At 51.3% G+C, this 26,355-nt stretch overlaps 1 protein-coding gene across 2 annotated transcripts in view; it reads left to right on the top strand.

The window, feature by feature from the left end:
• The first annotated feature begins 8,591 nt into the window (after nt 1-8,591).
• The window catches only part of LOC113422161 (sodium/glucose cotransporter 1-like), a 30,615-nt gene continuing 12,851 nt past the window's right edge, over nt 8,592-26,355 (top strand). Inside the window, exons 1-7 of one of the 2 annotated variants that reach the window (XM_087943035.1) lie at nt 8,592-8,692; nt 16,214-16,285; nt 18,566-18,670; nt 18,934-18,993; nt 21,785-21,889; nt 24,302-24,407; nt 24,621-24,701. In XM_087943035.1, coding sequence (XP_087799161.1) covers nt 16,217-16,285; nt 18,566-18,670; nt 18,934-18,993; nt 21,785-21,889; nt 24,302-24,407; nt 24,621-24,701 — 526 coding nt within the window. In that variant the 5' untranslated portion in view covers nt 8,592-8,692; nt 16,214-16,216. Of the gene's footprint in view, nt 8,693-9,722; nt 10,416-16,213; nt 16,286-18,565; nt 18,671-18,933; nt 18,994-21,784; nt 21,890-24,301; nt 24,408-24,620; nt 24,702-26,355 lie in introns of those variants that run through there. The other variant, XM_087943034.1, reaches the window with a different exon arrangement.

Raw genomic sequence — 26,355 nt, 5'->3', positions numbered from 1 at the left:
CCACAGCTGTGTGTCCAGTGACTGGGGAGAGTCAAGATGTTGATGGTCATTTGAGGGCAGAGGAGAAGAAGGGCAAAGTGCTGGTAGGATGGGGTGAGTGAGACCCTGGCCATAGAGAAAGGCCAAGCTGAAAACAGCTGAGGATGTGGAGAGACCAAAGGCCCTGCCTGCCCTGCAGTGGCCCAAATTTTGTTTTGGCCCAAACCCATCACAAGTAAAATATTCTAGATTTCAGTTCTGATCTTGAAGAGTTAGGTAGACTTTCCAGAATGCCAAGGCTTGTTCTGGGTGTAAAACAACTGCTCTTCCATTTTATGTACATCCCTACCTCCTAGAGTCCTTGCAGGAACCTGCCTGGTGTCATGGCCAACCTTTCGTGTGTAACCTTGGTGAAATTCTGGAGAAAGGGATAAAGGGCCAGGCAAACTGAGGAAAGCAAAAGTTATCTCTCTGTGTTGTGGTTAGCCGGCAGCAGATGAGGACGGTGGAGGGGAGCGAGGACTCAGATGAGGGGCCAGGACCATTAAGGAGTGGACTGCTGCCTTCAGAGATTGTAGGGGCTGGCAGCAGTGATGAGGAGGTTCCCGAGGAGCCTGTGCTAAGTGCGCGTGAGTGCAGGGCTGCTTGCAGGAAAGAGCAGCTGCAACAGCACAGGCGACTCGGGAGTAAGGCTGCAAGGTAATGGCCCCTCCTTCAAGAAGATAAAAGCCAGCTGTGAAACTATCCTTCTTTGCAGAAGGCAAAGACATTTTGAGACTCCAGCCTCGTGGATGTTCCAGTATCCTGAGTTTGTATTTGAAGATTCTTATTTTGCAAATTATTTCTTGTCTGTTATCTTTTGGCAAGTCTCGCACATTTTGGCAAGGCTTGTGCTTATTACAGCTAATTATTTTGCAGAAGCATTACAAGGTTTCTGTTCTTTTTGAATTGTGTTTGATTTGTCGGGAAAGGGTGTGGGTAGAACACTGTGTTCCAAAAGGTGAAAAAGGAAGACCCAGCGAAGACCAATAATTTCAATAACATTACTTGAGAAAGTGTCTATGCAGATTCTCAGTCATCCAGGTCATGGTTGTCCCAGAGATGCTTTTTCAAGAGGCGACTGGACACCATCCAGTCAGAGCTGAAGAAGCTTCTTGGAGGAGAAGCAAAACATCTTCAAAGAAAAACAAGGAAGTCCAGTTGCCTCTTGAAAAAGCATCTTTGAGTTACTTGAAAAAATTCTTCTGAGTGGCTTAAAGAAACTGATCGCAGGTCATGAAGTGTTATTCCCTTGGCTTTGGTACTGCCCCCTGGAGCAGCAGAGGATGGGTCCCACTTCTACATACTGCACCACAGTGGTTGACAAGGACACCCCACTTCTTCTTACCTGTCATGCCCCTATTGGAGTCTGACTCCGAGGGAGAGGAGGAACAGCCAACAGGGAGCGGAAGTGTGGCTCCGGAGGTTGTGGAGGAAACTGGGGAAGGGCACAGGCTGGCTGGGCAGTCAGAGGAAGACCCAGGCCCATCCCCTCTTCATCCTAGAGCACGCAGGGAGGAGCAGATACGGGAGAAATGTGAATGGTGTGGTCTACGGAGGAAGAAGGGGCCCTGATCCCCTTCATGGGCTGCAACTGTGAGGACTGTTTAAAAGGACAAACTGCACATGGCCCAGTGCTGGAAGCAAAGCGTGAAATAATTCTAGTCTTACAGTTCTTATCTGAGTTTTGACACCCTTCCCAGTGTGTGTGTTTTGATATCTGTGGATGTTTTCAAGCCCTTATCCTACCTTCTTTCATTAATTGCTTCAGTGTGGTTTGTGTTGTTTTTTCTATTTATAATTTATATATATATTGAGTTTGAACAGAAGGTCTTCCTTTTCGCAACTGTTTGTGGAGGAGTTTTTTCTCCAGTCAGTGATAATTGGAGCTTTGAAGCCAAGTTGAAGGAATTAAAGGGACTTCACCTGTTTTTGGGACTTTGTTGCTTTTGTATCCCTCCCCCCCCCCCCCGGGTCATCACATTACTTGTACAAGCCACGTCTTCCCAGACGATACTTGCACCTTGCATTTTTTCCTACTTGATGCAGAACTTTACAATGTCCCCAGTTAATTTCAATCCCATCTGTCAAAAATATCCACAGGATATGGTCAAAATTGTCAAGATGGCATCCACAACAATAGAAGCAAAGCTCTACTTGCTTTTTTATATAAAATAAGTTGCAAAAAAAAACCCCAACAACCCCAGAGCTTCAACGGCACCATCATGTCCACCCTATTGATTTTCTCTTTACCAAAAACTGTGGGGCCTCCTGACCATCCAACCTCACCTAGATATTCTGGAATCTTGTCAACACGAAGAGTCACCTTCTCTGCTTTGTCCCTTGGGAAGGCCCTCCATGAGTTCTCAATCAAAGTGTTGAACACCTCGGAGCCCATGGCAGGCCTCCTGTTAGGGTGCTCGGTCCATAATTTCCTTCCAAGCTCCAGAGGAGTCACCAACCAGCATCTGAAATGATAGACAGTTTAGACCTGGAGTCTCCCAATGTTGGCAACTTTAAGCCTGGAGGACTTCAACTCCCAGAATTCCCCAGCCAGCAAAGCAAAGAATTCTAGGAGTTGAAGCCCTCCAGGCTTAAAGTTGTCAACATTGGAGACCCCGAGTTTCCACGATAGGGAGACAGATTTGAGTTAAATGTTAAGCAAGGCCTCCTCCTTTCCCTCTGGGATTCCTGGGAAGGGAGGTTGACTGGATGACCCTTTGGTTCCCTCCCTCTTTGATTCTCGGAAGTAAGGAAAGAACAAGGGGTGGTCAGTAGGAGGAAAGGGGAGATGACTTCATACCTTCCAAATTCCAGACTTTCACAGTCTGGATGTTCTTGAGAAACTGGTCATATGACCTTGCTATATAACTGTACTCAAAGAACAAGCAGCAATTTTTTTAAAAAAAAAACCCTTTATTGCTAATCAGAAAAACAAAAGTCTGTTGATAAAAGGCAGATTAAAAATGAACCGGCCACTGAACTGTCACCCTTCAGGCGAGGATGACCACCAGGCCACCATGTGAGGTTGGCTCTGGCAGGACTCCTGGCCCTGCGCAGTGGAGAGGATGCCCAAGATCCTTTAGGGGAGTCTGACTTCTGAACTGCCAGAAGCGTGGCTGAGTTTAGGGGCAAAGGCTGCTAATTGAGGTCAGCATTTCCTTAGGAAGGACACCTTCTCCAAAGGCCCGTGGCTCTGCCAGAACCTGGGCCCACTCTTGCGGATGTCACAACCCCCACCTCTTGTTCTTGAGACAATTTCCCTTGTAAGGATACAAGCAATAAAGTTACAGTCCTACAATCATAAGTGGGAGGGGATGGGTGATAAGGAGTGATGAGAAGATTAACAGTAATAGTGGTGTACACTTTGTAAATAGTTGAACAGTGTTGAAGGAATTATTCGTTTAGCAGAGTGAGGGCATTCGGGAAAATGTCCTCTAGTTGTTCTGGTGTGCAGTGCTCTACAGCGTCGTTTTGAGGGAAGGAGTTGAAACAATTTATGTCGGGGATGTGAGGGGTCTGTAAATATTTTCACAGCCCTCTTTTTGACTCATGCAGTATACAGGTCCTCAATTGAAGGCAGGTGGGTAGTCGTTTTTTCTGCCGTCCTAATTACTCTCTGAAGTCTGTGTCCGTCCTGTTGGGTTGCAGAACCAAACCAGACAGTTATAGAGGTGCAAATGACAGACTCCATCATTCCTCTGTAGAACTGGATCAGCAGCTCCTTGGGCAGGTTGAGTTTTCTGAGTTGGCACAGAAAAACATTCTTTATTGTGCTTTTTTGATGATGTTTTTGATGTTAGGTGTCCATTTTATGTCATGTGATATAGTAGAACCTAGAAATTTGAAGGTCTCTACTGTTGATACTGTGTTGTCTAGTATTGTAAGAGGTGGTAGTATGGGAGGGTTTCTTCTAAAGTCTACCACCATTTCTACGGTTTCGAGTGTGTTCAGTTCCAGATTGTTCCGGTTACACCACGATGCAAGTTGTATAACCTCCTGTCTGTATGTGGATTCATCGTTGTCTCGAATGAGACCAATCACTGTTGTGTCATCAGCAATCTTCAGTATTTAAACAGATGGATCGTTTGAGATGCAGTCATTGATATATAGGGAGAAGAGAAGTGGAGATAGCACACAGCCTTGGAGGGGGGACCCTGTGCTGATTGTACAGGTATCGGATGTGATTCCGCCTAGCTTCACCTTTCAACAGAGGTTGATGGCTGCCAGGGAGCTTGGTCCATGGCTACGAAAAAGGACCGGTCAAGCAAGAATGTCACCTGCGCAGTGACCAAGGACAGGGGGCTCCGTTGCCCTTCCCTTGTTGCCTCCAAGTTCAGGCATCCCGAGTTTGGCTGGAGCTAAAACGTGGATCCTGAATCAGAGAGAAAGAGAAGCTTTGATTTTCGCAAAGGGAACTTCTTTGTCCACCTGAAAATAGGAACCCCAAGCAATTCATGCCAATCAAAAAGTACTGAGCACAACAGGAGGGGGTTGTCCTTTTATAAAGTACAGAAACAGAGGATACCTTCATTTGGTATATGTGAGACAACAGAAAGCAAATTGTCAAACCATAAATTGATGACGTGTGAAAGTTGAACAGTAGAAACGTTTAGTAGACTTCTAAATAACATCCCATCAATGGCTAATTTGGGGGCTACATTACTTTTTCACAGTTGGGTTCATTTCTCTCTTAAAACCTTCAAGGACTTCAGAATATGCTGTCTGTTGCATAAATGTTTATGGAGGAACTTCTCAGTCATCCAGGTCACGGTTGTCCCAAAGGTGCTTTTTCCAAAAGGCAACTAGACTTTCTTGATTTTTTTTTCCCTTGAAAAGTTTAATTTCTCATCCAAGAAGCTTCTTCAGTTCTTTGAAACATTTTCAAAGAAAAAAACTCAAGAAAATCTCTATTGTGTAGTTGCTGAAAAGCAAATCCTCACATACCAAAAGAAATGACCTCAACCAAGAAGTAAAAAAACATGTTTTTCTGAAGTTAAAAAGGAGGCCCAGACGGCCATGTTAAAAGAATGAATATCAGCTTTTCAGGTGTGAATCAGGCAGCCTAAAATTCCAGGTAACCTGATGTTACCCACCCAGGGGGAGGCTTCTCAGCCAGAAGGGGGCCCTTTTCCTTGGGGTGGGTGGGTGAGGGATTTGCCTTGCCCCGGTTTTGCAAAAGGGTAAATGGGTGCCACTATTTTGACCTCTGGGTGATTCCCTCCCCCCCCCTACAAGGGCGGATCTGCTGCCTGGGCCTCACTTTTGTGCTGATGCTCCCACATCTTGTCCTCCCCTGCATTCCCTCATTTAACCCTGGGATCCTGCAATCATTACCCACTTTATTTAGACAGAGGGGAAGGTGAATAGCTAATCATCCCCAGAGATTAGGAGGTATCTATTAATAAGGCACTTTTAACGTTTCCTCTCCATGTCAAGTACCACATAACACAAAAAGCTGAGAATCTCTCTCTCTCTCTCGATTTTTCCAGTTTTGCTGTTTTGTAGAATATTGATATATTCCCATTGTTATCAATCTCTTTTCATGGTGTTCCCTTTTCATTATTTTATAGGTTATAATATTTGACTTTTGTTTGCACTCCTTTCATTTTCTCCCTTTTTATTACTGTGAGCTGTCTAGAGTAGCCCCATGGTAGGAAGACAGCAAATAAATTTGACAAATAAATTTTAAAAATGAAATTTTCTTCTCTGAGAAATGGAGGGCCTCTCTGCCCACCTTCTTCCCTTCTGTTGCTGCTCGGATTTCATCATTTTCTCCTCTCCTCTTGTCTAGACTAGAGACGGCCTAGGAGTGATATCAGAGGTGGGTATTCAGCAGGTTCTGACCGGTTCTGGAGAACCGGTAGCGGAAATTTTGAGTAGTTTGGAGAACCGGCCAATCCCCCCTCTGACCGGCCCCACCAACCCCATCTCTTCTCTGCCTCCCATTGAGTCCCAGCTGATCGGCTGGGTCTCCTTCGGTTGCCCTGCCCAGGAGAACAGAGCTGGAAAGCAGGTCAGTGGGGTGGGGAGGGAAGGGGGATTTTGCAGTAACCTTCCCCTGCCACGCCCACCAAGACATGCCCACAGAACTGGTATTTGAATCCCACCACTGACCACTGATTATGATAGCAGCATTCCAATATCTGAGGGGTCGCCACAGAGAGAAGGAGGGGGTCAAGCTATTCTCCAAAACACCTGAGGGCAGGACAAGAAGCAATGGATGAAAACTAACCAAGGAGAGGAGGAACCTGGAATGAAGGAGGAATTTCTTGACAGTGATTAAAATCAGCCAGTGGAGCAGCTTGCCTTCAGAAGTTGTAGGTGCTTCCTCCTTCCAGGTTTTTAAGAAAACACTGGACAACCACCTATCTGAGATGATACAAGGTCTCTTGTTTGAGCAGGCGGGGTTGGACTAGAAGACCTCCAAGGTCCCTTCCAACTCTGTTATTCTGTATTTTGCTCCTCCTGCTCTGCAATCCTTTGTATCTTTCTTCCTTTCTCTGTTCCTGCTTTCCTTGTAGGCCTCGTAGGTAAGAAAATGAGGCGGGGCCCTCCAATACTTTGTGATTAATTCTTGTCCCCAGCTTCTTGGGGTGAAAAGTCCAGAGTACAGCACCTGCAGGGCTTTCATACCATGCCAAGGAATCCACTTGTTCCCAAACAGCCTGGACATTGTTGTCAAATAACAGCAACCCTGGCGCTGACACACAACTTAGAACAGACAGAGAAGAAACACATTTCAAAGAGAATGTCAATATTGTTTTAAAAAGCTACACACTGAAAGGAGGCAATATTCCCTGGTTTCCGTCTCCCCTTCTGCCACCTGTGTGTAGGGCACTTTCTTTACCTCCTCTCTCCAGAATCGCTCCTCTACTTGGAAGGGGCACTGGACCTTCCAGCGGCTGCCTTCCAGATGTGCTAAATTTGCAGGACAAACCTAAGACATCTGGTCATCAGGCCACCCGGAAAAGCTGTCACTCAGTGGGAGAGGCTGGTCTTCCAAGCCTTGCTAACATGGCATATGCATTTTCTTTTTAATCAACCCTTTCTTCAAAAGAGACTCCTTGAATGTTTGTTTTTAAGCCCTGAAAGGTAACTTATTGTGTAGAAAATCGGGGAAGGCTGTTGTGTAGAATCAAGGCTCCCCAACCTTGGGAACTTGAAGACTTGGGGACTTCCACTTCCAGAATTCCTCAACCGGCTGTGCTGACTGAGGGATTCTGGGAGCTGAAGTCCACAAGTCTTCAAGTTCCCAAGGTTGGAGACCCTTGGAGTAGATGGAAGAGAAAGAGAAGGGAGTTGGTGCTCTTTTGTGCGGGAGGTAGAGAGCCCAGACTGGACTTCCTGAAGCAGAGATGGAAAACACTGGAAGGGACCGTAGAGTCTTGGGGACGGAGCCCTCTCGTCAAGGGGCCAAGTCTCAGCTCCATGGAGGCCCCCTCCTTCTCCTGCCCTCAGAGCAATGGCCTCCAACTCCGCCTAGCCTTCTGGAAGGGCCAATGGCTTCCTGGTGGGCCCCCTCCTAGGATGGCCACATTCCAGACAATGGGCCTTCTCCTTGGCCAGGCCAAAACTGCTGGGGAGATGCCACCCCCCCCACCCCCCCGTAGTCACTGGAGCAGCCCTCCCCATGCGGGTTTGAGCACAGCAGTTATGCTGGTTGCTCGTGGTGTGGCCAGTTGGCGTGAAAGACCCAGTCTGGCTTGAGCCTGTAATAATGCAAGCAGTGGGTCGTGTGTGTGTGTGTGTGTGTGTGTGCAGAAAAGTTACCTGCAGAGATTTGTTTTTAGAAGGTCAAACTCCAGCTTTTTCAAAGTTAGGCTCCAGCAAACAGTTGAAAAGTTGTCAGCCCTTATCCCAATTAAGGTTAATGACTTGCCTTCTGGCAAAGGTTTATTGATCTTTAACAGTTGCAAGAAGCAGCCAAAAGACATTCCTTGTTTCTCTCTCTCTCTCCCTCCCTCCCTGTTTGTGTGTGTGTGTGTGTGTGTGTGTGTGTGTGTGTGTGTGAGAGAGAGAGAGAGAGAGAGAGAGAGAGAGAGAGAGAGAGAGAGAGAGACTTTCTTGATGCTTTGCAGCTTCCAAACCCAAAAAGGTTTTAATCGAGAGAAGAAAAAAAATGTGAGCCAAAACAGTTGAACCCTTATGGTACCTGCAGTCCAGACAATGGCAAAATGCTTCCCTCCAGAAGTTAGGGGTGCTCTATCCCTGGAGGTTTTTAAGAAGAAATCGGGCAGCCATTTGTCTGAAATGGTAGAGGGTCCCTGGCTTGAGCCCATGGTTGGGCTAGAAGACCTCTAAGGTCCCTTCCAACTCTGTTCTTCTGTCTGCTTTACGAGGTGAAATGAAAGGAGACTCTTAAGATGAGCATCGTCCCGCAAGCCCCCCCAGTTCCCAGGGCTGCCCCCTGTGGCTTTTCTCTCAGGTTTGGTTTAGGATTGCGGGACAAGAGAGGATGCATTTTTCTCCTTTGCTACTCGTAGCTTAATCCTTGCTGTTTGCCAAGGTATTTCTTGTTTAACCACCAGATTAAGTGTACCCTTTCCAAGGTAAGCAAACTGGCAAGAATGCGGCTAACCTCCATTTACACATTGCTCACAGGCCGGGAAAACGTTGCTTCGAAACAAGAGGAATTGAGAAACACGGAACCTGCCGGTGTGGCCACTTTCAGGTCTGTTCAAGGCTCTTCTTTGGCAGTGAGGGATTCTGCCAGGGCTGCTGTTCTGTTTCCAATCCTTCTGCTTCTTTCCTAACTGACCTAAGTGAGATGGAGGGCAGATTCACTGAGGGGCATTAGGAGCTTTGACGGCGCACCATTTGCACACATTTAATTTGGTGTCAGAGCATAGTTTTTAATGCCCTGGATGAGAAAACCACTCCTGTGAGGCTTGGGTATCTCCCACAAAACCATCAGCATCCAATGGTGAACCTCTAAACCAGAGGTCTCCACACTTGGCAACTTTAAGGCTTGTGGACTTCAACTCCCAGAATTCTCCAGCCAGCTGGCTGTCGAATTCTGGGAATTGAAGTCCACAAGCCTTAAAGCTGCCAAGTTTGAGGACCCCCGGTTTAACTCCTCGATGCATCTATTGAAGAGAGCAGCAGCTCACTGAAGCTTCTGCCTTTTTAAACGACATTTGTGAATTGGAATTCTGGGAGTTGAAGTCCACAAGTCTTAAAGTTGCCAAGTTTGGGGACCCCTGCTCTAAACAGCTGACTTGATGGGGTGGCTGTCTTCTCAGCTGGTCTCTGTTAGGAATTGCTTTAATGTTCTGTTGGAATCATTTTGCACAGGGGTGTCCAACCTCGGCCACTTGAGGACTTGAGGACTTCATGGCTAGCTGGAGAATTCTGGGAGCGGAAGCCAACAAATTTTAAAATGGCCAAGGTTGGACACTCATGGATTAGAGGGAGCTGCCCACCTAAGAACAAAATCTGCACACATTGGTCCTCCTAGCAACCCATCCTCCCTCTTGTACAACCCAGAGTTGCCCTCCGTTCAAGCATGTGTGTCCCAGAATCCCTTCCAAATGACTCAAAGATTTCTGGGCACAAGTTTTGGGTTGTGAGAAATTCATTCTCCATTCAAACCAGTTTGGACCATAGCCTTGGGTAGCCCTTATGCTACATTCCCACTTTCTGGCGTTCATTGATCAACCAGTCCATGGCAAAACGGTGCCCTTTGCTTCATTTCATATTATGGGCTCAGAATCTGGTGTAGCTGCGGTTGGAAGTCCTCCTCCTTTCTTGTCCTCCTCCTTTCTTCTCCTTGACTCCTGAAGGGCTCCGTGCCTCTTCTGGTCTCCAAGTTGGCAAAGAGATGAGTCACCCTGGTAGGAATGCCAGGCCTACGTTCTTGGGGAGTTCCCAGCTCCATGTGTCGGGATGCCGAGCGATCTGAAGTTCTTGCGTGTTAGGAACTGAACTGGCCGGGCAGCTCCAGAACAAAGAGCAGCCCAGCCCCTCCTTCTTCAGCGTCTCCTGCCAAGTCACCTGCTGCAGGACTACAAAAACCTCGCACAGCCAGTGCTGCAGGGCACGTGCAGTTGGCCTTCCCGCTGCGGCATCTCCGAAGAGAAGCTGCCTCTCCACCGGAGCACCTGTTGGGACTTAAGCATCATCCCTGGATAAGGAACAGGATCGCCAAGTTACATATTACTCAGCAGGAAAGGGGGGAAAATTTATCATTAACTGGGCTACTCAGCCAGGAGGTATAAGAAGAAACGGATCAGCCCAGATCGGGAGGCCCTGAAACTGACAGGATGGCCACCCCAGCGGCTACCACGGTGCTGGCCCAACAGGAGTCGACCTCGCCTCACATCGCAATCGCAAATGCAGCTGACATCTCGGTCATTGTCATCTACTTCCTCGTTGTCCTAGTGGTTGGCCTGTGGGTGAGTGCCAGCTTTCTTTGTCCTTGTTGGTGGGGTGCAAATAAGAAAGTGGAAGGAGCTTTCCTGGAAGATTTGCGTCCAGGGACCAAATCCAGGAATTGGGCCTGGCTAAGTCTCGGGAAGAGAAGGACCAGGGGAGACACGAGAGCAGCCTTCCAATACTTGAGGGGCTGCCACAGAGAGGAGGAGGAAGGGGCCAAGCTATTCTCTCCTGAAGGCCAGACAAGGAATAATGGGTGGAAACTGATCCAGGAGAGATTCAACCTGGAAAGAAGGAGGAATTTTCTGACAGGGAGAACAATCAGCCGATGGAACAGAAGTTGCCTTCGGAAGTTGTGGGAGCTTCATCCCTGGGGGCTTTCAAGAAGAGACTGGACTGCCATTTGTCATGGATGGAGTAGGGTCTCCTGCTTGGGTGGGGGGTTGGACTAGATGATCTACAAGGTCCCTTCCAACTCTTGTTAATCTGTAATCTGTAACCCCAGGGAGATCTGGGAAGGACCAAGGGTCCGGCATATCAGGATGGCTGAGCAAGAGATGGGGAGGTGCAGCAGCAATGGAAGGGCCAGAGGGAGGGAGGGGATGGGTGTTGCTGGGCAGCTGAACTGGCAAGGGGTGGGTGTTGGGGTCACGGAAGAGAGGAAGCTGACGTAGAAATGGAAATAGCTTCCCAATGCCCTGCTCCGGAGGGGTGTGTGTGTGTTGGGATAGTTCCCATCTTTTCCACTGCTTCCTCCCCCTTTGGATAGGAAATTCCCACCTGGGTGGGAAGTTCCAAAGGCCATCAGGCACTTTCCCATCTGAGAAGGAATGTGATGGGCTGTGAGAACAACCTTGGCAGGCAGGCAGGAGGAGGAGCTGCGGGCAAGCAAACGGAATCTGAGCACAAACCAGAAACGGAAATTGGAGAACATGTCTCAGGAGGGGCAGCCGTCATTAGGCGATGCGGTTATAAGGTGTGACATCGCATGGCCACACCACTGAGTGGTGGCACTTCTAGTGAATCCATGCCATTGTCAAGCATGGGATTTGTACTCCTTTGCCATGGACGACACCCTCTGGCTTCCAGGCCTCACTGTTAGTCTCACTTGTGGGAAACCGGCAGAGAGAATCACAAATGACTGTCACATGAGTGTGGCGATGCTGCGACGGTTGTAAGAAGACCAGGTGTAAGGGCCGTTCATTCAGCATCATCGTAAGTTTGGACAGGCGCTGAATGAGTGGTCATTAAGCAAAGTCTGCATGTAAAGTTTGCAGACTTTCACGCTTCTGTTACTGTAAGTTTACCCTAAAGGTAGTGTTTGCATTGTTGGTTGTGAGGTCCTGTCCGGACCACCTGGAAGGGTTGACAAGAAGCCCCCTTGGCAAGCAGTGTGTGCCAGCTGGGCCAACTGCCTTAGAGTGGAGAGGAGGTCCAAGGAGCCACACATTGTCCCAGAAAATGGACCCAGGTGTCCAGGGTCTGGGTTGCTTGCAGCCCCTCCAGCCCTGAGCAATGAAGAATTGCAGGAAGTGAAGACAAGGGGGCTTTCAACCCTTCAGCAGAGGGGCACCGACATTCTGCACATGCCTAGTGGAGCTCTCCTCTGTCTGCTCAGGTTCCCATGGGGGTTCTTGGTTTAAAGAAGGCTGAGAATTCCATTCTGTTCCATCTTGTCCCAAGGCAAACCTCAGCCACGTAGCCCTTTGCCAAAGTCCAGCTGCCAAACTCCGGGGAGTGGGAGTCCCCACATCTTAAAGTTGCCAAGGTGGGGAGATGCTCGTGTGGGCAATGCCTCCTGTGCTCTCCAGGCCCCCCACCCAGGCAGGTTGCCAGGGCCTACGGGCAGCCTTGGGCAGCACAGCAAAGTCTCGCGCTGGGGAGGCCTTCTGGCCCTCGAAGGCTCCATTGCTTCTTGGTCTCCTCCAGGCTGTCCGCTTGTGTGGAAGCCCAGCTCACCGCAGAGAAGGCCAGGGAGAAGCCAAAGGGGCAGCCTGGCCCTTGCTTGGATGGCTGGGGCAGCGAAGGAGGCCTTGAAGCAGGCAAGGAGGAAGCGCGAGTGCTTTTGCCATGGGAAGAGCCAATCTCCCAGCCAGGAAAGCAACCCCAGAGGCCCCTGAGGGAAGAAGGGATCAAGGCCTTTCCAAAGCACCAGAGCAGGCACCTGGTTCTGGCCAAACAAGCCCGTGGACCTGGCAGGGGGGCCGGGCAGCCTCTTGCACCGACGGTCTCCGCACTCTGAAGGTGAGGACCCAATTCCTTTCCTTCTTCTTGGGCCTCTCTCAGACACCGGGAGGGCTGGGTGCAGCCTTGCTCCCTTCAAACAAACCAGGAACTCTCTGGTTCTGAACCAGGAAGCTAAACCTCCCCCTGCCCAAGGCTCAGTGTCCCTGAGTTTTGTGAGTGCAGACCCCTGCCAACCTCCAAGAAACTGCAGGCCTGCCTTCTATCGGGGGCAGCAGAGGCTAAACTGGGCCGCTCCTGCACTTGAAAACCAGCGAAAACTAACTTTAACTAACTAAAGGGATCAAATGCACCCCTTGCCTCACGACTCAAGTTGCAAAGAAGGAGAGATCTCCAGCCCTGTCTCAAGGAAAGGCCTGGGCATCACGTGCCCAAGAGCTTGCCAAGGGGACGGAACTACGCATCCCGGCCAACTGTTCCTTGGCACCCTCCCAGATACACTCTGGAGTGGGGCAAGCAAGCAAGGCCTGATGTGGGGACTGGCTTTCTCTCCCCTTCCCTGTGGGGTCAGCCAGCAGGGCAGGGCCAGAGCAAAGGAGGGTGCCGAGACAGGGGAGGTGCTGGTCTGATCTCAGAGTCGTCATCCCTGCCCCTCAAGGAGAAGCTCCTGGGCCATCCTGAGGGAGGGAGGGCCGAGTTGGGTGTGCAGATGGGGGTCACACTTTCTCTGTCCTTTAGGCTCTGTCCTTGCAGGGGACTCTCTGTACTGGCGGGAGCAGCTGAATCTTGGTCTAAGCCAGGGGTCCTCAGCCGTGGCAACTTTCAGGTGGGCAGACTTCATGCCTGGCTGGAGAATTCGGGGAGCTGATGTCCACCCTTTGGAAAGTTGCCAAGGCTGAGAAACCCCGGCCTGAGCTGCGCTTCCACGCTGGAGATGCACTCAAGACAAACCATCATCTGAATGAAACCCTCTTTGGCAAGTTGGCCGCAGAGCAAAACCGGGTTTTTTTTTTTTTGGTGGTCACTCCTGTCTCTTTTCAGGTGGTAAAAAAAAATCTCACTTTTGGGGGGGAGATTCAAAACTCGGCCCTTGGTGAAGATCAATGCAGGCCTTCAGAAAGGGGGAGGGACATCTCTGCTCCAGCTGCCCCCCCCCCCCGGCTGTTTTCTGCAATTGGTGTCAATCAATGGCCAGGAAATGTTTGTCTGCCTAATGTCTCCTGGTTGAAATATGCGCAGGAGACTTTAACCAAGAAAGCTCTTTTTGCACATAATGCTCTGAGGCGGGGGGGGTGGAGGGGTGGTTAACTGCTGCTTTGGCATTAACTTTTCATGGATCCCTTAAGAGCAGCCTTTGGTCAAAAAGGCCTGGTCTTCAACACAGAGCCTGGGAAGGAAGGAAGGAAGGAAGGAAGGAAGGAAGGAAGGAAGGAAGGAAGGAAGGAAGGAAGGAAGGAAGGCTGGGTGCCTTCACGATGGCCCAGAGGGTGGCAGCGCCCAAGAGTTTCAGGGCAGGAGCCCCCCTCCACAAGGGCCAGGCAGCTGCTCGTTGCCAGGGGCTAGCAGGTGGCTTCGGAGTCCTCAGTTGCCTGAGATAGGCGGACTGGCCACCCGTTGGCATAAATCTCTGCTGAGGAAATTCCATCCGGGCAGCCGTTTCAGTCAGTTGCAGCCGAGACAATACAATCGTCCCCGGTCCGATGATCAATCATGGCTCTTCCGCTCTTTTGCAACGAGCCCTGGACGCCTCGCCCCGCTGGAACTGCCACTGGCCATTTGTAACCGCCACAGTTGCCCTCCGTCTCTCTGCGCAATTAGCGCCACGGGTGGGTGGCAGTCATGTGAGGGAGCCCGCCAAAGGCCAGGGACCCAAAGGCGCGGTTTTTTTTTTGCCTCACTGCTTATTCCGAGGCTTCTTGAAGCCACAAGGATCCAAAGGCAGCCCCTGAAAAAAGCTCCCCCCCCTCCATCGATCCCCTGAAGAATTTGGACGATGCCCAGGAGGACCCTGGAGCAGGGGAACACGCTTGTAAAGCAGGTGATCTACTGTCCCTTTCCTTATCGGTGGTGCTGATCTCGTGGGATCATTAGAAAGAGGAACTGGGAGCAGCCAAACGGCTGGATGAAGCCTCACAAACGGCCGGATACTACAGGCTGGGAAGCCCATTTTGGATGGCTGGGAGAGAAGATGCACCCCTTGGAGGAAGCGATGTTCATTAGGAAGAAAGACACGGGAAATGTGGGTCGCCTGCAAATCCAAATGCAACTCAGACAGGAGAAACTGTTTCTGCCTCGGGCTGTGATATCCACAGGGATGGTGCCCGTTGCCAGGAAACAGTAATAAATACACTCTCTAATGCCCTTTAAGTGGCGTATAGCATTACCTTGATTTAAAAATGTTTACATATAAGAAGAAAAGACATTCAGACGTGAATCATATCGTCAATGGATCAATGCAGCCAACACCCACATAAGCAGGTATTCACACCAAACAATCAAGCATCAAACAGTATCCTAATCAAGGAAGTACCAAGGGTAAATCCACCCCACCCCCAACACCAATTCTGATAGGACAAAGTACTCTCTATTAACAGGGAGCAAACCTCACTCACACTGATGATGTTGCCTAGTTGGGTAAGGAAACGTCTGTCAGCTAAAAACTCAGCTCAAGAACAGCAAATGCCTAAATGACTTTCCTTTGGGAAGCAACTAGAATCTTTCTTTTGTTTTATCTATAGCAGGGGTCTCCAACCTTGGCAACTTTAAGCCTGGAGGACTTCAACTCCCAGAATTCTGGGAGTTGAAGTCCTCCAGGCTTAAAGTTGCCAAGGTTGGAGACCCCTGATCTATAGGACACGTCATGATAAATTATTTTCTGATTTTTTTTCCTCTTCCAGATGTCAAATGCCAAAGAGGTTATTAGACCAATTGGTGTGTGTGTGTGTGTGTGTGTGTGTTTGTGTTTGCAGCTGGCTGGGGAATTCTAGGAGTTGAAGCCCTCCAGGCTTAAAGTTGCCAAGGTTGGAGACCCCTGATCTATAGGACACGTCGTGATAAATTATTTTTCTGATTTTTTTTCCTCTTCCAGATGTCAAATGCCAAAGAGGTTATTAGACCAATTGGTGTGTGTGTGTGTGTGTGTGTGTGTGTGTGTGTGTTTGTGTTTGCAGGCACCTGCGCCTTGAAGTCCGTCCTGGCTGAGTCTCTTCTTGACAAAACTTTGGGTGGGGGATTGGCTCTGTCTCCGTCTTCCTGGGCTGAGAGAAGCTTTGTGCCCAAGGTGGGATGAGTCTCACCACTCCTGGTCCAGCACAAACTGGTCCACAGACTGTTTTTTTTTGTTGTCTTCTTCCTCACCCAGAAGCAGTGTGTGTGTGTGCACACACACGTGTGCAAGAGAGAGATAGAGGGAGGGAGGGAAGCTGAGCTCCATTCCTTCATTCCCTGGACCTGGCCTACACCTGTGGGATTCCCTGGCGCTCCCCACCCAGAAGCTGCCCAAGGCTGCTCACCCGGCGTGGCTGGTGGAAACCAGCTCCAACTGGGACGGAGCTGCGCTGGAGACGAACTCTCTCTCCCCTCCAGTTGAAGGCAATTCTCCTGTGACCCATTTCTCTGCTTTCCTTGCCTTCAGGCCATGTACTCGACCAACCGTGGAACCGTCGGAGGATTCTTCTTGGCCGGCCGGAGCATGGTGTGGTGGCCGGTGAGTTTCGCCCAGGGAGTCCTTTCTTCCCACTGGTGTCCCTCTCTGGAAAGGTGGCAGAGTCGCTTTGCACCGTCCTACGCTGGGGGGAAACGGACGGGTGTTCTCCTTTGGCTTTGTGGCGAGAGAGGAGCCAGGAGCCCGTTTTCCACCCCATTCTCCTGATGGTGCCCTCATCCATGGTCCTCAGAGGTTCACTTTTTCCTCTCCTTCGGACGCAACTTTTCCCCTGGATGCTCCCAACTGTCCCCTCGTTGCTGGGTCAGGAGTGGATCTGTCCACTCCTCCTGGCCAACTGGTCTGTGATGTGAGCCACCCCCCCTCTGTTGGGCACTGCTATCCATGGGCCTTTTGCTTGGGCTGCAGGCTGCACACTGGACCCCTGACCTCCTTTAGCACCTGTCAAGTCTTAGGTGGCTCCTTCTAAGGCGGCTTCTGGGCTCTTTCACGCGACCATTCAGATCTGTCCAGAAGGCCAGGCCTTTGGACTAGCCAATACTGGCTGCATTGCAGCTTCTCTGCTGCTCTACAACCCCAACCCCCTGCCACCCCCACCCGGTGCAGCCTTGAGAGATGGGTCCCTGCCTCTCCTGGCCTGGAGCAGGGAGGCGCCTGGAGACTGACAGCGAAGACACAGCTCAGCTGCTTCTGGCTCCTTCTTAGCCAAGAAGCTGGTAGGTAAAGGCTGGTATTTTGTTCAGTGGCCACACAAAAGAGGCCTCCGAGCTAGGGAACCCCAGAAGAGCCTCTTGCAGCCAGCTCAGCCCATTGCACAGATATGTCAACCCCTCCCTCTTCTCTGTGACAGCCCCCTCCAGTCCTGGAAGGCAGTTACAAATACAGATCATCAGAGTTGGAAGGGACCTTTTAGGTCATCTAGTCCAAACCCCCACCTTGTCATGTCCCCCAGTTCTTCCCTTGGTTAGGCTAGATATTCTCAGTTCCTGCCACTGTTCTCCGCACCTTTCGGCCTCCAGTCCCCTAATCCCCTTCCTTGCTCTTCTCTTGATTGCATTCTTTCCAGAGTCTCGGCATCTTTTATTCTGTATCGTGATTCCAAGCGGTGTGAACACTTCACGAGATCTTGATTCTATCTCTCTGTTGGTGCAACCTAGAACTGTGTTGTTGGCCCTTTTGGCGGCTGCCGCACACGGCCAGCTCACGCTTACTAGGAGTCACCCATATTTTGAGCAACATTTCTGCCTAGCCTGTCAGCTCTGAGATCAGCTGCTACAAGAGTGTGAACAATGAAAGGGGGGGCTGAGGTCCAGGTTATTTAGTATGTCGCATTAAAAAAATTCCAGCTGCAGTTAATTGGTTCTCGTGATTTATGAAGTATAGTAAGTGGGAAGAGATAGGGCGGAATTTGTGACAGCGCTGGGAAAGAGTTTCAGTTTTGGAAATTCCCATAGACGTACCAGAGCTGTTCCTAATAAATCAATTGGAGATTTTGCTTGTCTCGGAGTGATTGATTACTATGGATAATTTCTGGATGCCTAACACAGCCGTTCCTGGCAACTCCGTGAGGCTTACAAATAATCCTTGACTTACAACCACAACTGGGCCCAAAATGTCTGTGGTTAAACAAGACAGTTGTCGGTTTTGCCCCATTTTACAATTGTTCTTGCCACAGTTGTTAAGTTAGTAATATGGCTATTAAGTGGCTTTCCTTGTCAGAAGCTCCCAAAGGTGAACTCATGACCCCAAGGGTTCTGCAACCGTCATAAATATGAGTGAGTCAGTTGCCGACTGTCCGAATTTTGGACCATGTGACCATGGGGAGGCTGCCGTGGTTGTAAGTGTGAAAAATGGTCAAAAGTCACATTTTTCGGTGCCATTGTTGTAAAGAATGTTGTAAGTCGAGGACTGCCTGAACTCTGGCTGAAGTTTTGTTGGCTGGAAGCAGAGGGGGGATTCAGCCGGTTTTGACTGGTTCTGGAGAACCGGTAGCGGAAATTTTGAGTAGTTCGGAGAACCGGCCAATCCCACCTCTGACTGGCCCTGCCAACCCTATCTATTCCCTGCCTCCCATTGAGTCCCAGCTGATCGGCTGGGTCTCCTTTGGTTGCCCAGCCCAGGAGAACGGAGCTGGAAAGCAGGTTAGTGGGGTGGGGAGGGAAGGGGCATTTTGCAGTATCCTTCCCCTGCCACGCCCACCAAGCCATGCCCACCAAGCCACGCCCACAGAACCGGTAGTAAAAAAAATTTGAATCCCACCCCTGTCTGGAAGGCCTTTGGGCCTCTCTGAGCCCTCGGCTCCCTCCCTCTCCTCCTCTCCAGATTGGGGCCTCTCTCTTTGCAAGCAACATCGGCAGCGGCCACTTTGTGGGCCTGGCAGGGACCGGGGCGGCTGCAGGAATTGCCATCGGAGGCTTCGAGTGGAACGTAAGTCCTTTCCCCTTCGGCCGGTCGTGGGTGCGAATCTCCACTGGAAATCTCCTTCTGAGCCCGTCTCCAGGGAGGAGGGCACGCATGCCCTGGAGGAGGGGGGCACAGGTTGGCCAAAGACCACTCAAGCCCCTTGGATGCCCCACCTGGAAGAGGAGCTTGGGGCTGGGCTGCTTTGGTGGATGGGGGGGGGTCTTCCCCTTCCTGCCTGGCCCTGTGGGAGAGACAGAGCCAACCCCCCTGCCCCTCCTCTCTTCTAGGCCCTGGTGATCATGGTGATTCTCGGCTGGGTGTTTGTGCCCATCTACATCAAGGCCGGGGTGAGTAGACGATGCGGCAGTTCTGCCAGCTGCTTCAGCGGGGACAGTGTGCTTGTCCGAGGGGATGCTGGCTTGGACTGGGCACCCTGGGCCGCAGCACAGTCTATCGGCTCACCCCAGAAAGTTTAGATTCAATCCAGATTAGACGAGAGAAGGAGGTTCTACAAAATGAGAGCAGAGGGAGGAAAGCAGCAAGTAAGATATTCACGGGGTTTCAGCTCTCCCACGTGGTCTATCTGGACTCGTAAGCCTCATTAATTAATACCACACTTAAGCACTAAAATGCAATTCAATGTACCACTCTTTTAAGTCTATTAAGCCCATTCTGAACATGTAAAACATTAAAATATTTAAGGTAAAAAAAAACTTTTTCGGTTGATGAGATGCTTGATGAGGCTCACAAGCCAGTGCCCCTAACTGGCTTCAGTTCAGGAATTTCAGTTGAAAACCCTAAAATGTTTTATCCACTATATTGGATGCGTCTTAAGGCAGCTCCGTAGTCGGCCTGCTTTAAGCAGAGTTTTGCTAGGTAACGTCGGGTCCTTATGTTCAAGTAAATATTTCACGTAAATACCATCTGGGGCAGGGAAGGGTTTTTTTTTTGTCTTCTTCAAAGGAGAAAGGAAAGTATCTGTGCAGAGGAATGTGGGTGAACCTTTCGGCTCGCCCCGCCTGGGCTGACCTGGAGGGCGGGGGTGGGGGGGGCAGTCAAGTGAGCGTGGGAGAAAACTGGGCCGCTGGTGAGACACCGGCAACTGCCTGCCCCACCTCGCTTTGTTCTTTCTGCCAGCCCAAATCAGTCACTCGGGCCCTTCCTGGGCGGCTGCACCTCTGTTCCAGGAACAGCTTCTCTGTCCTGGACGAACTTTGCAGGCGCAAGGAGCGGCACTGCCTGCATCCACGGGGCCAAGCCTGGTGGCAGGAGATTCAGCCTTGCCCAGGGGTTTGCGTCTCTTCCATGAAGCACTCGTCCAGGAGCGCCCAATCTTGACACCTTTAAGGCTTCTGGACTTCCTGGGAAAGAAGGAGGGAATTGCCTTCTCCAATCCTGATGCTCCCTCGAGGGCCCTAGGAGGCACCCCCTGGCCCTTCCCCACCTCCTGAGGGTGGAGGGACACCGTGGAGCTACAGGGAGCTCCGGGAAAGTCCCCATGATGAGGTTGTTCCTTGAACCTGGAGAAGACGCCGCTCCTAAAGTCACCGACATCTTTGGGAAGATCTACAGCAGGGGTGTCCAACCTTGGCAACTTTAAGACTTGTGGACTTCAACTCCCAGAATTCCTCAGCCAGCTGTGGGAGTTGAAGTCCACAAGTCTTAAAGTTGCCAAGGTTGGACACCCCTGATCTACAGCTTTGCAGGCTGGGAATTCTGGGAGCTGAAGCGCAGAAGTCTTAAAGTGGCCAAGACTGGACACCCATGGTGGGATTCAGCCAGTTTGCACCACTTCAGCTGAACTGGTTGTTAAATTGTTGGCTGGCCCCTCCCTTCCCTTCCCTGTGCCCCGTTTTAGCTCCCAGGTAAGTGCAGGGAGGCCCACCAGGCCAAAACGGGGCATGGGGGTGTGTGGCTCCCCCACACGGCCCATTTTTGTTCCAAGGGGGTTCCGGAGGCCAAGTGCTGCCTGCCAGACCCCTGGCCATGCCCAGCACAGCCACGCCCACCTAGCCGATCATCAGGGGAGAGAACCAGCTGTTAAACTATTTTAATCCCACCCCTGCTGGACACCCCTGCTCCGGTCTCTCCATTGGGCAGACCCGCGTCCAGCTAGAATGCTGCACTCCCTACACAACGCACCTCTGGGAAGAGCTTGGACGGATGGACTCGAGGAACGATGTCTGGCCTCCCACGAGGCCATCACAGCAGCTGGAACATGGTTGGGCTCCTCTTATCTAAAAAAGTGCCCAAATAGTTCAGCCAGCGTTTCTGGACTTGGTGAAAAGTGAGGTTTGGGGTTTTCCGTTGGCCGAAAAAGGTTGGTTGAAGGCAGTCATCTGGCCACACGTCCGTCCACCCCATTGACATCTAGCTCAAACTTTGAGATCTGCTTGGAGACCATCCTAAACTTTGTTATGTTACAAGTGGCAATCAAAAAGGAGGGACAGGAGTCACATAAAACTATTGCATTATTGATTTCCATGGGGAAAGAGGCTGCAGCGTTCAGACAATTAGCCATGAATGGCTATAAAAACTGAACAACAGCGAAGTAACCGTACCGTCTTGGTTGACTCCTCCCCTGCCTGGATCAGGCACAGGTGGGGCCCGACAAGAAGGTCTTCCAGACCAGAGGCTTCTTTACCAAAAGAGCATCTCTGGCCCTGTAGTCCTTCCAGGTGATTATTTACCTGCAAGGATGCTGGCACCGTTTCTCATCAGGTTGGCCCCAGATCCAGGGTGGCCTCGATCTTTTCTTTTTGTCACTTAAACACGTCCCACAGAATCGCTCCTTGGCGCTTCCTCCCCCTCCTCAAGGGAAGAAGCGAAGCAAAGGCAGGGATGCTTCACCCTACGCGGAGTGTCCACTCCAAGAAGGAGAAAGGACGGGAGGGAAGAAAGGTGCCAACCATCCCTTTCCTGATTACGCACTAAATAGCCTTTTTGGTAGAGTTGGGTTTCTAAACCGTGGAAAATTTAAGAGGTGTGGATCTTAAAGTTCCCAAGGTTGAAAAATGCATTCTTTTTTGCATGGTGGGCCAAAATTAGCAAACCCCCCACACTTTTTTTTCAATCCATGCTTCTGCAGTTCTTGGGATGTTCCCCATTCCCCCATCAGCACCTTTTCCTCCTTCACAGGTGGTCACCATGCCGGAGTATCTGAAGAAACGCTTCGGAGGGAAACGGATTCAGATCTACCTGTCGGTCCTGTCTCTGCTCCTGTACATCTTCACCAAGATCTCGGTGAGTTTAGCAACTGAAGGCTCATAGAAGAAAAGGACTTCATGGCGCTCCCTGTAGCTCAGGCCCACAATGTCCCCCCACCCTCAGGGGGAGGGGAAGGGCTTTTGAGGGAGCGTCCGGAGTGGAGGGGCAGTCAACTACCCTGCCAAGGGGCTGATAGTTGTGCGATGGGCCCAGTGCCTGGAGGAACCTTCCCGTCCTGAGAGCTGGGTATTCCCACACGACAGCCTCCGGGCTGGATGGATTGCATCCCCTGGGCTTCTGCACAGCAACAAGCCAGTCCCAGATACCTCGGCCCCACATCTTCCCATGGACCTCTGAGGGCCACAGTCCAGAAGGAACTCTCGTCCCTCAACTCCCAAGTAAACGGCTGACGGAACACTTCTCCAAAGCAGATGCCTTTCCTACAAGCCCTTCTTTTTTTGGGGGTTGTAAGAAGCCATGTTGGGGGTGGAAAGAGGCCTAGAGCTAGTGAGTCCAAGGGAGGCCTCCCTCCCTCCCCCTCCCTCCCTCTCTTCAGGGCTCTCTGCCTGGCAGATGTCCTACGATGCTACTCTTTGCCCCGGTGAACAACGGCCAGGAGTTAATTGTGCCCATTAACCCAGGGCCCCTGCCTTCTCTCACTAGCAGGCAATAAATGATCTCTATCAGGGTTACTGATTAAACTGCAGTGGGATGGGAAGGGCACCCCCCCCCCCCAAGAAGCCAGGGACCCGATGGGAGAGGGAGAGATGCAGGCAGTTCTGTCTGGAAGGGTGAACAGCTGGATCCGGAGAGAGCAGTGCCAGAGCCCTTTCTGGAAGGGTGAACAGCTGGATCCGGAGAGAGCAGTGCCGGAGCCCTTTGGCTGCAGGCTGCCTCCTCCAGGGGCCAGGCGGGCCCTCCGCCTCTTGCCAAGCAGGCAGTGCCAAAGGGGTACAGACTCTGTTAGAGCCCCACCGTCATTCTGCCAGTTCCGAGGGGGAGACCCCGTCCCTTTGCAGGAGATCTGGGTCAGCCCTACCACAGCAGGTTGCCTGAGGCCATGAAGGAGGTGCGGGTTGCTGGGAGGATGTGGGGACGCTGCTGTTCCCGTAAGCAGCGCTTTCAAGGAGACACGCCTTTCATTCCACACCTGTAATTACCTCTTTGGCAATGGATGAGTAAGATGGAAGGGCAGAGGAAGGCCAGGGCTGAGACCAGCCTCCTAGTGCAGTGGTCAGCAACCAGTGGGCCATTCCGTGAGAAAATTTTGGTGGTCCTTAGAGAAATGTCAGCGCCAAAGCAATTAATCCAGGCTGCGGTGGAACACAAGGCTGCGCCGCCCACATGGCCCGTGGGAACACAAGGCTTGCGTCGCTTGCATTGCGAACACAAGGTCGTGAGGGGAGGTGGGGAAAGGGCAGAAGGGGGGGGGAACTTGCCCCATGGGCCTGGCCTGGCCACCGGGCTGCTTCTTTCCGCTTCTTCCTTCTTCTGCTTTTGGCTGCACGCAAGGAAAGCAGCCAAAGTCTTCCTTTCTCTCCCCCAAACTGCCAGAAAGGATTCTTGGGGACCCTGCGAGGCCTCCTGCTCCAAGAGGCTGTGCCGGCAAAGACTCATTTCTGGCAGAGTTTGGGGGAGAGAAAGAAAGACTTCTGCTGCTTCTGCTGCTTTCCTTGCATGAAGCCAAAAGTCTCTCTCTCTCCCTTCCCCCCCTTGAGAACGGAGCTGGAGACGGTATCCTGCGATCCCAAATAAAGAATGATTGATCAGTAGGAAAACAGGGTGGAGAATTTTCCTGCAGATTTTGGGGGGGATTTTCCCAGAAAGCAGCAGAGAACCTGGGAAAACATCAGCAAGCCACCGTCAGTCAAAATTCATATTAGTGGCCCACGGGATTTAAAATGATGAGTTTGGTGGTCCCTGAGGTCCAAAAGGTTGGCAACCCCTGTCCTGGTGGGCCCCCATTTGTGGGTGCTCAAGTGTCAGGCCCCACCCCACTGGTTGCATAGAAAAGGGGCACATTTTCAGGAGCAGGCTACAGTCCATGCACAAGGGTGTCCCACTCTCCCTGCACCCCTATTTCATTGTGGCTACTTAAACCAGGAAGACCCTACTGGTGGCTCCTCTTTGAGCAGGGGCTGGACTAGTTGGTCTCTAAGGTTATTGTTGGCCATTACCCTCTCTGCTTCCAGGGAGCAGGGGCTGGTGGCAGTGGAGATGGCTGATCCAGGGCCAGCTGCCGCAGTTCCTCCTGCCCCCCTCCTCCCCTTGTCCTCCTCTGGGACACCCCTATAACCAGGCCCACACAAAAGCCCCCCCACATCCTCGTGCAGCACAGCCCTTGGGGTGTGGTGGATGGAGAGGCCCCTCGGGGCACATCTGCCGCTCTGCGTGGGGTTTTCCCTGGTGCTCTGGCTTAAGGGGGCCAATTCTTCCTTTGCACGACAGGCAGACATATTTTCCGGAGCCATCTTCATCCAAATTGCTATGGGACTGAATATTTATGTGGCCATCATTATACTGCTGACTATCACAGGCCTTTACACCATCACAGGTGAGTCCCATTTGCAGGTGAGCCTCCCAGCCCTGATGTCAGGCTCAGCCCCCCCCGCAACCTTTCGGGCCCCTTGGTGCCTGGGAAGCCCCCTGTCTGCCCCCTGCCCATTTCCCAGCAGAGAAGCCCAGGGGTTTTCTTTGGGGGGGCTTGGCCCTGGGCCGCCTCCCTCTCCTTATCGCAGCCTTCTGCTCCCCTCGCTCTGCCTGGCAGGAGGACTGGCCGCCGTGATCTACACAGACACACTCCAGACCTGCATCATGTTGGTGGGATCCGTCATCCTGACCGTCTTCGGTAAGCCCGAGTTCAAAACCAGCCCCGAGAGTGCCTTGCCCCCAGGCCCACCGTGGCTGGTGTGAAGGGGAGGCCTCCCCCAGAAGGCCCTGAGAGGCTTTGGCTGGGCGCCTGGGAGTTTATTTATTTATTTTATTTGTCAATCCCTTACAAGGTAATAGATATAAGTATAAACATGAGTAAGAATACAGGAAATAGGTACGAAAAAATGGGGACAATAGGACAGAGTTGCTTTCAAGAAGGCCGGACAGAGCCCAGATCCACCTAGACCAGAGGTGCTTGAATCACAGAATCTTAGAGTTAAAGAAGACCTTGGTGGTCATCTAGTCCAACCCCTTGCTCTGTGTAGGATCTGCTAAGGCTTTTGAGGCAGATGGTGGTACCCCCTTGGTCTGAAGACCCTCAATCTCCACTTCTCAAGGCTGGTTAATAGCTCCTCCCTGTAGGAAATTTCTCCTCAGATCTGGCCTGTGTTTGAAACATGCCCACCCCTTCACTATGTGGCAACCCCTGGAGGAAGGGCCCAGGGATTTAGGCAGGTTCCAATGGGCTGGCTCTGATCCAGTTTAATTTTCAGCATATACATGAGAAATCATCCGGCAGCGCTGGGCACGTGAGCATCCGTGTGGATGCATGTTTATTGGACATAGGTTAGAATAGAACAGGACAGAGCTGGAAGGAACCTTGAAGGTCTTCTAGTCCAGCCCCCTGCTCAAGCAGGAGACCCTATACCTGTGGTGGCTAACCTTTTTGGGCTCCTGTGCAAAAAATTGTGCACGCACGCTCGCATGCAAGCACCCAGAAGGCAATACACACGGGCCCCCTGTGCATGCGCACGTGATCCCCCCCCACACGCCCTTACCTGCACTGCACCTCCCAGCTGCTTTTTGGCCTGATTGAGGCCTTTTTCAGCCTGCCAGAGGCTTGAGGGAAGCCTCTGCAGCCTTTGCAGGCTGAAAAATAGGCCCGTTTCGTCACTTCCAGTATTTCTGGAAAGACAGGAAGTGACAAAACGGGCCTATTTTTCGGCCTGCAAAGGCTGCAGAGGCTTCCCTCAAGCCTCTGGCAGGCCGAAAAAGGCCTGAAAATCAGCTGGGAAGCACGCGCATGCGCAGTGAGGTAAGTTTGCCTGGGGCTTGCGTGCCTGCACAAATGGCTCTGTGGCATGCGTGCCGTAGGTTCGCCATCACAGCCCTATACCATTTCGGATAAGTGACGGTCCAGTCTCTTCTTGAAAACCCCCAGTGATGAAGCGCCCACGATTTCTGAAGGCAAGCTGTTCCACTGTCTGATTGTTTTCATTACTAGGAAGTTTCTCCTTAATTCCATGTTGCTTCTCTCCTTGATTAGTTTCCAACCATTGCTCCTTCTCCTGCCCTCTGGTGCTTTGGAGAATAGGATGACACACACACACACACACACACACACACCTCAAATACTGGAATACTATGCTGGCGGGAGAATTCTGGGAGTTGAAGTCCACAAGTCTTAAAGTGGCCAAGTTTGGAGACCTCTACCCTAGGAAATGGCCCAATTCTGTCTTTACTACAGTCCCTGCCTGAGCTGATGTGTGTCTAACCCCATGGGCTTGCGGGAGAGGAGGAGAACGCTTCTGCTTTCTCACGGGCTTCCTTACCCTGATTGTATCACCTTC

The sequence above is a fragment of the Notechis scutatus genome, chromosome 13, assembly GCF_049901735.1.
Source record: "Notechis scutatus isolate UNSWTSFEM ecotype Mainland chromosome 13, rNotScu1.2, whole genome shotgun sequence".
NCBI lineage: Eukaryota > Metazoa > Chordata > Lepidosauria > Squamata > Elapidae > Notechis > Notechis scutatus.
The sequence above is the reverse complement of the archived record's forward strand: the minus strand, read 5'-3'. Positions and strand labels throughout refer to the sequence as shown.